Below are 10,843 nucleotides of genomic sequence, written 5' to 3'. Positions count from 1 at the left end.
CAAATCCATTTACACCTGGATCCAACAGCGTGGAATTAATTTGCACGCTGAATGACTGCTCCGAAGGGTCTTTCCAAAGCATTTAATAGTTCTCCTAGTGAATGTTTTAAAACATGACACCACTAGATCTGCTCCACAACCATCCTATTGGCGACCAGCAGATTCCTTCAGCTGTCACTGGCGATGACACTCACAGCTGTCACTGGCAAGGTTTTGTTAATTTAACCTCGAGATTTTCCTGGTTATCCAGATAATCCGCCCTCAAATCCTCACACTGTCACTGAATTTTGATGACTCAGGGGTCCTGGAGAGCACTCACCCATTTTGCAGGAACAGGGGAGTCTTAGGGGGCCTGGAGTCGAAGCAGCACCAGCCCCGCATTAGGAAAGATCACAGCACGTCAAATGGAGATGCAAATATTTGCTTAACTTTCCTGGGAACACAAAGTCAACAAGAGTGTGTGTGTGTGTGTGTGTGTGTGTGTGTGTGTGTGTGTGTTTGTGAGTGAGACCGAGAGAAAGAGAGAGACCAAAACCAACGATTACATAGTCACCCAAACCAGTTAGCTAAATTTTGACCACTTGCAAAATCCAAGCATTTTTCCACAGTCTCCCAGTTTCTAAGAGACCTGGTGGCGTTTAGTTCATTAAAGTGAGATTAAGGAGAAGGTCGTATTTCAATAAAAACGTTGTGAAATACAATGGCTTTCAAATCTCGCTGCACAGTATAATCACCTGGGGCGCCTTTTTAAAAATACTGATGCGCCTCTCCTCCTGCAATTAACTATATGTCTCTGGGGACAGACGCGTGCCTTTTTTTTTTTTTTTTTTTTTTTTAAAGCTCCAGGTAATTCTAACCTGCGGTCAGCGTTGAGAACTTCTGCTAAGGTTCGCATCGGGTGATAAGTTTGCTGCGGCTGAATTTAACAAGAAATGGTCTCAATGAACAAATCAGTTGCTGTGCAGAGATTGGTCCCAAACATTCTTCCTGGGCAGTAACTGTTTATTTCTCACTTGGACTCAATTCTTCCCCCAAACTACAAGTCAGGTGTAATTGTTCTCTACCACTCAAGTTTGACAATAAAATATTGTTAAACCCACACACAGTAGACTTATAAATGTGTTATTTCTACACGATGCAGATAAGTCTGTCATTGTGGAGGGAGATAGTTGAGCCGCCCTTGGATTGCCATGGTTTTTTTAAAAATAGTAATTGGTCAAGATCATACCTAGTGTTCTGTTCTTGAAGTGATTAAACACTTTCTCTCCTCTTTATTTTGAAATGTGTTTTTTAAATATTAGGAGCGGGGAGAAGCTTTTTGCATATCTTTTCTACCTTCTTTCTTCTGCCTTCAACATTCCCTTACTCCACCCCATGGAGATGTGGTATTTCTAAACCAAAGAAAATCCAATTTTACATGAAAGACATTTTTTTTTTCTAAAGGAAGTGTACACATTCTTCTTGAGCTCCTAGGAATATTCTTGGAAATTGGATATGGAACACTTTTGCTTTCCCCCAATGTAAATATTAAACACTCTTTCTTCCTGATTTATAATCAGGAATGATGGTAAATGTATCACAGAAACAAACTTGCTTCTCTGGAGCGCATTTTAGTTTTCCCTAAGAGGACAGAAGCCTCAAGTTTGATTGATGGAGACAAACATGTTTATGGTATACATTACCAAGCTTTTCTTAAATGGACAATCAAAAGAGATCTAGCAAAAGATAGATAAAATCTCTCTCACACTTTCCCCATTCATATAACTTCAAATTAAGATCTGGCTGCTGTCAGTTTTAACCTTTAGTTTAGAAATAAAATACTAGTAAATACTAGATATTCCTCAAAATTACACTGTAATGCATACAATAAAAACATATTGTTTCAAAGGGAAAGAAACGTAAATGCATACATAGCAGGGATGCAATTCATTGCCTAATACATGAATTTAATCAACTGTGTATCATGGGAGAAATGTAAAACACAAATATTAGCTAATGGGAAATAAATGATTAAAGAGGTTGAGTTGGGTCACGGAATCATGGGGGGGGGCGGGGTTACTCAGCTATTAAGATTATAAATTTAGCCGGTCTATGAAGGGTACATTTTTTAAAATAGCAAAGATGAAAGAATTAAAAAGGCACGTAACGAACGATGAGAAATTTAAATTCAGTGTTGCGGGGAAATTTCACTGCCCAGTAAACATGTCCCACCAATGCAGGTGCTATTAGCTTTGAAGGAGATTGAGCAGTCATGGTCGTAAAAGAAGGAAGCCAAAAGGAGGCATACCTTGAAATCTCACAATGCAGAAAATGATCGGAAATGGTGGCCTAATGTCCTTCAGCCTCTCCACTGTCTTGTCACTGAATATAACACACTTAGGATTTTCACTGCGATGAACTGATTGGTCTGAAAAATCAAAGTGGTTTTCCAGTATATTTTTTCATCTTTCAAAAATTCTTATGAAATCAGGAAAAGCAACTGTTTGCCTAAGCCCCCCAGGGTCTCAGGAGTTATTAAGGGGAATCAAGCTGCTTAACATTCAGTCCAGGGGGTCCCATTCGGCCAACTTAAAAAACTCTGCCACTTACCGTATGCTGAGGGCTGACTAAGGTTTTGTGGGTAAAGTGTGTGACCAGACAAGGATCCTGCCCTTAGAGATTGAGGGAAAGATCTGCTCTGGAGTTTTAGATAAAGCATGTAACCATTAAATAAGACCACTGGAGACAGTAATAAGTGCTAAGAAAAAAAAATTTTGGTAGATATTCCCTTGGCATAGAGTGATCACAGCAGACCTCTCTGGAGAGGTGATATTAGACCCTAGAAAATCTGAGTGAAAACAAGGCTATAGATCCATACAGGGCTTCCGTTTCCTTTTTTTTTTTTAAATATTAAATTTATTGTCAAATTGGTTTCCATACAACACCTAATGCTCATCCCAATAGGTAGGGCTTCAGTTTCCAAAGCATTTTCACTCATATGCCCTCGTGTTGTATACAAGTCCTTAAGCCAGTCTTATAAAGTAAGCAGGGCTGATACGTGGTGTTCCCATCTTGTAGCAGAGGGAGCCCGAGGCTCAAAGAGGTTAAATTAATCACCAGGTCTTTCAAAGAAAGGAGAGCCTGTATGGACTTACATCTCCTGGGTGCTGCTCCTAGTCTTTAGATCCCACACCAATGTTCTTTCTAGATATGGATACCGTCCACCAAATCGTATTGCATTGAGAGGCTGAGTATTTAATCTATGACCTGCAAGATGAGTTTCTTTTGCTTGAAACGTAGGCTTTACAGAATCATGATGGTAACTCTAACCTGATGTTCCAGAACCTAAGCAGAACCTGGACCATGGAAACCATAAGTTCTTGAGCAGGTGTGCAAGCCAGAGAAGGACTGCCTTTTTAAGTTTATTTATTTTGAGAGAGAGAGAGAGAGAGGAAGAGAGAGAATCTCAAGCAAGCTCCATGCTGCCAGCGCAGAGCCTCATGTAAGGCTCGAACTTGGGAACAGCGAGATCATGACCTGAGCCAAAACGAAGAGTCCTAACTGACTGAGCCACCCAGGAGCCCCCAGGGCTGGCTTTTTACAGTGATTTTATTGGCAGTTAACACTCATGAGGTGGAGATGTGTCCAGAATTGGGTCAGGCGCTTCCAAGAAGGTGACAATTTCCATGAGAAGGGAGGAAAGCACTCACTGTCATCAGGAGCCCTCTCTACAACTCATGGGACCATTTCAATAATTACCTTTTAAGCTGCTTTGTCTTAGGAGCTGGTGTACCAGGACTTCCTGCATGATGTAGGATGTGCTTTAAGATGACTAAAGCACATCTGCAAAATGGAGACTACTTGACTAACAGAAAGCAACTGGAAATTGACCACATGTTTTCCGCTGCTCTATCCTGTCGCTTAATTCCTGATAAGGAAGTCAGAAATGAGCTGCAATACAAAGTCAGCCAAGAAAAAATAAATCTCACCATGTTTAGGTACTGAACTACTAACTGTGTCTATTTTGTTTAGGAGTATTCTAGCTCAAATTTCTCATTATGAGAAATTTACATGTGCAACCTAAGAAGGAAGCAAAATGTGGCTTGTACTGTGACGGAGGCGATTCAGACATCTTTGTCATTTACAAGGAATAATTCAGTTTATGTCATTGGTGTACCTTCCTCTGTGGAATGTAAATAAACTCTATAAGAAGCAAGCTGGTCCCCAAATAACTTTAGACAGACTTCCAGGTTGCCAATTGGAGAGTGTGAAGTAACAAACAGGTGTGTGTGCACATGTGAACACATCATTACATACACAAAGCCAACTTCTGTCGGTAGCACTCACACACACACACGTGTAGATCTACTTGTGCAACGAAACAGTTATGAATGCAAACAGAATCTCAGCACTGGAACGAAAGAAAGAGTAACAGATAAAAACGCACATAGAAGTAACACAAGTTACTTGCTGGAGGTGTAAACAAATCCAAGCTAGTTTCCGAAATGTGACTCTTAGTATTAGGAACATAAAAACATTAGGAACCTGAAAACATTTAGCAGAAACTGAGAACCAAATCTGACAGCAGAGTTTAGTTTTAGTGGATGTTATATTAGTGGATGGGTAAGCTGCTTCTCCCTTCAAAATACAATGGATAGATCTCCCTTGGCCTTCAGAAGTCCTGTGAAACCCTAGAAACAATTCCATAAAATGCCCGCCCTCGCGATGTACATTCCTCCCATGTGTGACTTATTTCTCTCAGCCTCATTCAAAATGTGAAATTAGGATTTGGATGGGGATGAGTATTTCAAGAAGAGTGCCATAAATAACTCGGAGCAATTTCCCCATGAAATAAATTTCATGAAAATAGGGTTTTTTTTTTCTATAAATGCTTCTTGTTTTTATTAAGACAACGCAGACATAAAACACACCAGATTGCAATTCCTAAATTGCAGCCCTATCACTTATCAGTGACCAATAAATTACTTCACTCTATGATAGATACAAATGCTCCATTCAAGTTCAGTTAATGGAATAATGTCAGGATATCATGCAGACAGCTTGCATTAAATACATGAGGAATAATAGCATACCCTCAACAGCTTCTGTGATTTTCAGACATGAAAACTTTGTCTTATTCCAAATTTGAAGAGATGGAATAAAGAATGTTTTCATATAAAATACATTTGAAACAGTGGGGGGTTTTTTTCTTTAAAAAGGCATCTAATCCACCTGCAACATACACTCGTAATACATCTTTTTAGTTACAAAATCAGGTAGATATGTATTCTTTTTCATCTAATATGACCGATGTGAACCTTTCAGTGATTTCCAATATCAAACAGTTAAATTCAAAATAATATTTTCCCGGTAAGTGTGACATATATTTGTAATCAGAGGAAGAAAGACTTGTCAGTTTCGTCTTTGGGAGCTATTTTCTATTTTATCAGATAATTGAAAGTCAGTAGTTGTTCACGGTGTAAAATCTTGAACCAATCACTAACACGCCTTTATTTTCTGCTCCTAATCTTGAAATGTATTTGGACTGGAGGTACGGGAGAAATATTACTGCTTATCAAACACTTCCCTGGAAATTTAAATGCACAAAATTTCCAGATGTATACATTCTAGAATAAATTACTTTAAAAACGAAATGAAGAAAAAAAGGCAGAGGAAGCCTACAGCTTATATTCTGCGTGAATAGCTTTCAGTATCTTCCAGGTGGGGGCAACAGTAAGTCAGTTTTGAGAGGAGAAGAGAGAACGGGCTCTTTAAGCTCCCTGAGTCCAGTTACAGAAGATGAAATGACTTCCTGGTATAGTAACACTGTGGATAAAACAATCCTAAGTTTTCAGGATGGGACTTCTGGACTCCGCCGAGCTGGGAGCCGCGGCACCGGCAGCCCTGCGCGCGCCGCCACCTCTCCCGTCGGCTGAGTGGCGGCAGCCCCAGCGCGCAGGCGCGCTGCGCACCTGCCGGGGAGGGCGGGGGGCGCCCAGCTGCGCGCGGCTGGCCTCGTGTGCCGCCGCCCCGCTCTCCCGCGCCGTGTCCCCGGGGAGTGGCCTTCACTCTCAGCGCCCCGGGCTCACTCGCCTTCCAGGACAGCCAGGAAGCGGGGACACCCTTCTTTCACGTGGACATCTCATTCATCCTTGCTCTGGACAATTCAAGTCCTTTCACAACTGCGGCAGACGTGCGCGCGCGCACCTCTCCCCTGAAACTCTCCAGTCGCGGCAGCCAGAAAATCAGCTCTCGGGCGGGGCGGCGGGGGGCCCACTCCTCTTCTCCTTCTCTTTGCAAATCCTCGGACTCGGGGGAGGGACGGCCGTGCACTCTGGCGAGGACCTGGGTGGTGCGTGAAGCGAAGGGCGATCTTGCACAGTCCACAGAGACGGGACTCCCCAGCAGCATCCCCGCCTCCTCGGGGTCCGTCGCCGACCCCGCGCGGAGGAGGCGGGGCGTGGGAGGCCCGGTGGTGGCCGGGCGTCCCGGTGCCGCACCGAGGGGGCGCAGCTCGAGCGCGCGGAGCCGGAGCCCCCCCGCCCCTCTCCGGCCGCGCTGGGGCTGGAGGTGCTGGCGGAGGCCCGGCTTGAGGCCCCGTTACGTGTCGCTCCTCCGCGCGCCGCCGCCAGCCGCCGCCCGAGCCCTCGGGCCGCCCCCGCCGCCCCCCGCCGAGCCAGCGGCCGCGCCCTCGGGCCGGTACTTGAGCCAACAGATGACCCAAGTGACGACGACCGAGAAGAGCGCCAGGATGCTGGCCACCGACAGACAGATGGGCCCCACGGGCGAGGGCGACCCGGCAGCGGGGGCAGCGCCAGGGGGCGCCCCGCCGCCGGGAGGTGCCCCCCCGCCGCCGCCGCCGCCGTAGTGGTTGACGAAGATGAGGCCGGTGAAGAGCAGCACCACCATGGAGAGGAAGGAGAAGACGACGCACACGCAGCCGGCGGTGAGCGCGGCGCGCTTGCAGTTCTGGCAGCTCTCGTAGGCGCCCGGGGCGCGCAGGCCGGCGCGGGCGCGGGGCTCGCGAGCGGCGTCCTCCGCGGGCTGCGGCGGCGGCGGGGCCGGGGCCGGGGCGGGCGGCAGGGCGGCGGCGGCGGGCGCGGCGCGGCGCGCGGGCAGCGGCGGGAGGCGGTCCTGGGGCAGCGGGTCGTGCGCGGCGCGCAGGGCCAGAGGGAAGGCCTCGGCGAGCTTGGTGTTGTTGGGCAGGCCGTGCACGCGGCTGTCGGGCAGCGGCGTGCGGTGGCGGCACACGGGGCACGCGATGGCGCCGGGCGGGCCGTGCCAGGGCGGCGGGCGCAGCGGGCGCTCAGGCGCGGCGCTCGCAGAGGCGGCGGCGGCGGCGGCGGCGGCGCGGAGCTGCAGCTGGCTCAGGCACTCCTGGCAGAAGGTGTGCAGGCACGCCAGCAGCTTGGGCGCGCGCCGGTCCGCGTCGAAGTAGTTGTAGCAGATTTTGCACTCGTAGTCCTCGAGCGGAGGCAGGCCGGGGACGGTCACGGCGGCGCTCCGAGCGGCCGCGTCCCCGCCGTCCCGGGCTCCCGCCGAGGCGACCCCGGCTCCTGTCGAGCTCCCGGGGCTGCTGGTTGGGCTCCGCTCGCCGCCGCCGCCGCCGCTGTCGCTCGCCGGCGCTGCCATGGCATGATCCGCCCCTCATCGGGGGCAAGGTGAGGAGTCTTCCTCCCCCTCGGTCGTCGCCTCGGCTCTCGGCAGGGAGGAGGCGCTTCTGCCTCCCCCCTCGGGCTGCTGTCGCCTGGCGGGGGAGGCACCGCTGGCTGGGCCGGGCGGGGGCGCAGCGACGACCGCCTTCCCTCACGCTGCCCCAAGGCGCGGGCGCCTCGGTCCCTCCCAATCCCCTGGCGTCTCTCCGCAGTCCCCCCCTGAGCTTCTCAAGGCCGCTCTCCTGGCCCCTTTGGATGTCCGTTTTTGTTGGAATTGGAAGTGGAGGGAGGATGGGGGGGGCGGTGCAGGAACGAAATTTGGGGTGCGGCTGCTTCAGGATGTGGCGCCCTTGCACACACCCCCTCCCCCTCCCCGGCAAACAGACGAGGGGTGATGGTGGCGGTGGGAAACCTGGTCCTGCTTTTTCCTTATTCCTCTCCCTCGTCCTCCTCCCGTTTACCCTCGTTATTCCATGTTTACTCCCCTGGGTTTGGGGCTGAGTCCCTGGCGGAGCCTCCTCGCCCGCCCCCCCCCCCACCCCCACCAGCAAGAGCTCACCGGTGATGTAATGCGGGACCCGCGCAGGGAGGGGAAGCGGCAGCCAGGGCAGCGGCGGCAGCTCCGGTTCCTGTTCGTGAAAATCGTGATCTCATTTCTCCGTCCAAGGGCGAAAGCCAGTAATTACCCTGCCATTTATACACTTTCCACTTGTATTAGCAAAGCCCAGGTAGCCCTGCAGCATTCACAGGGTGGAAGCGGAGGGCTGGCATGTTCCTTTCACCGTTTGGAGGAAATTTTGGAGCTAAACGGTATCTTTCTTTCCCCCTTGAAATACTGCTTGCTGGGATTTAAGGAGGCAAGAAGACAGAGACTCGTAGCCAGGTCTTGCTGATTTCCTGGCGCTGACCACAGGGGAGGAGGTAGCTCTTTCCTTGGTGCGCAGGCGTTTTCAGAGGCAGGGGGGGGGGGCGGGGAATTGCTGTTCTCAAACAGGTTCACGCATTTCAAAGTCTAGCTTAAACTAACCCCCGGCATCACTCACCACCATCTTCCACTTAAACTTTTAATATGCGAATGTAGAGAGCCAAAAATTTCCTGAGTAACTGGAAGAGATCCTCTTGATTTATTAAAACTAATAGAAACCCTACTGGGCAGCTTAGCAAGAAGCAGTGTTTCTTGAAAGGAGCACTCAGTAGAACATAGGATTGGTGGTTTGGGAGCCTGGGCGGGGGGGGGGGGGGGGGGGGCATCTGAAAGGTGCTGTTCAGATATTCCTAACCAGAAAGTTCTTCCCTTTTCTCTCCAGGTTGGACCTCCCCCCATGAAAAGAGAGAGAACCACAACAAGGAAGGCGAAGAGGAGGGTTCTCTGGGTTCCCATGAGATAGGAATGTTTCCACTTCTCCGTGTTATCTGTGGAAGGCAGTAAGATGCTCCAGAGAATGTTTGTGGAAAGGACAGATGAATGGAAAATCAGCTGAAGGAAAATGGCGGAAAGGAACCAGTAAGCTACCAATGCAGGAATTGTCCTAAACAGCTGGTAAGTTTCTATGATATTTGAAACGAAATTTACTGTTTACTCTTTGTGAATCGTGAATGTGATAGATGTCTTAAGGGTGAGGGGTCTTTGGACAACTTACTAGAGACCACTTTAGCTTTCTAGTTCCTGGTGTCAGATTTGATAACTATGACTTGGGGTAATACTGTTTCTTTTTGCAGTATGTTAGTTTGTGACGGGGGAGCTGTGATGAGTAGAGGGCAGGGTGGTGGGACATCAGGAGAAGTCCCTCATCTGGCCTTGGGATATTACAAAGTTATGCCAACCAGCCTCTGAGTGGCGGCGCTAGCTTCCTGTCCTTTTCGTTCCCTCCTTGAGCCGCAGGATTGTGAAGAGCCTGGAATCATGCATTTTGGATGCAGTTTTAAACTGGGTCCTTCTACGAAGCCCTGACTAGCCCTGTACTGAGAAGAGACATATTGCTGTCGTGGGAAACATTTAAAAGCAGGTCATGGGGGAAAAACAAGCACAAAAACAGGACGGCTCCTGTGCGTTTATGTCTTGTCCTTCCCACCCACCCAGTTCTTGGGACATGTGTAACTTCCATGCCAAAAGGGGGTGGAAAAAGAGTTCTGAAAGTCCACATGTCTGCATTTGGGCCAAACAACTGAAGATTTTGAACTTTCACTCTATTCTGCGTTCTCAGCACTGGATGGAAGAATGGAGAAATGGAGCATGGGGCTGTAGTGAAGTCTTCCAGCCTGAGCACTATTGACATTCTGAGATGGACAGTTCATTGTTGTTGTTCTCTGCACTGTCAGAGGTGTAGTGGCATCCCTGGGCCCTACCCACTTGATGTCAGGAGCAACCCTTTCCCCAGTGGTGACATGGCCGGGGGGGTGGGGGGGGGAGGTCCTTGGATCGCAGGTCTCCACCAACATCACAGATTTGGTTATGGGGAACCCAAAAGCAGAAACGTTTCCCAGCTTCTAACTGGGGCAAGCAAAGAGCACGTTGGTAGGCAAAGTAATAATTTAGCAGCTCCCAGCATTTCTTCTACAGCTCACGGTCTCTTAGATACCATAGCATCCTCTTTGAGAGGTCCAGGTACACTTTTCATCCATAATACATTCTGTCTACGGGCTCATAAGCGATTGCCAGAATTCGGTTAACGATGCTGGAATTTACTCTCTGGAAATTTGGATAGCTTTTTAAAGGGACCCAGCATCTCCCAATTATTTATACCCCAGGGCCTGTCCCTCATTATTTAGGACTCTCATAAAGGTGTCCCATGGGAGCCTTCGTCAGTTCAGTGAGGGGCCATGACATTCCTGAAGGGTGTGAGTTTGAGTGCTGCAGGCATTTGCCCTAATGAGCTCTTGGGCCCAGTGCTCACAGTTACCTGCAGCAGTAAATAGTAAAGCTTGGTCATTCGTGTAGGAATTAGGCTTTCCTCGTGGCGAAAACTGTGTTGAAAGGGATCATAAGTCAGAAATGAGGAACATAATATTCACATCAGGTTTGCGTTGGCTTTGCTCGTGAATCCTGCTCCTGCCTTGGACATATTAGATAATCAGTATTGTCTGACTTGTGTTCTTTTTGAAGACCTGAGTAAATGAAAGACACCAATGGTCTTGGGTAATCTCTTATATATATATATATATATATATATATATATATATATATATATATATATTCCCTTCATCAGCTG

The 10,843-nt window shown here is 48.8% G+C and overlaps 1 protein-coding gene across 1 annotated transcript; it reads right to left on the bottom strand.

The window, feature by feature from the left end:
* Positions 1-6,579: 6,579 nt before the first annotated feature.
* Positions 6,580-7,611, bottom strand: LOC125172177 (RING finger protein 223). The gene has a single exon (XM_047869842.1). The coding sequence runs from the start codon at positions 7,609-7,611 to the stop codon at positions 6,580-6,582; it is 1,032 nt and encodes a 343-aa protein (XP_047725798.1).
* Between the last annotated feature and the right edge of the window lie 3,232 nt (positions 7,612-10,843).

Source organism: Prionailurus viverrinus, chromosome C1, assembly GCF_022837055.1.
Source record: "Prionailurus viverrinus isolate Anna chromosome C1, UM_Priviv_1.0, whole genome shotgun sequence".
Lineage (NCBI taxonomy): Eukaryota > Metazoa > Chordata > Mammalia > Carnivora > Felidae > Prionailurus > Prionailurus viverrinus.
Note: the sequence above shows the minus strand (reverse complement) of the source record. Positions and strands in the feature narration are given on the sequence as shown.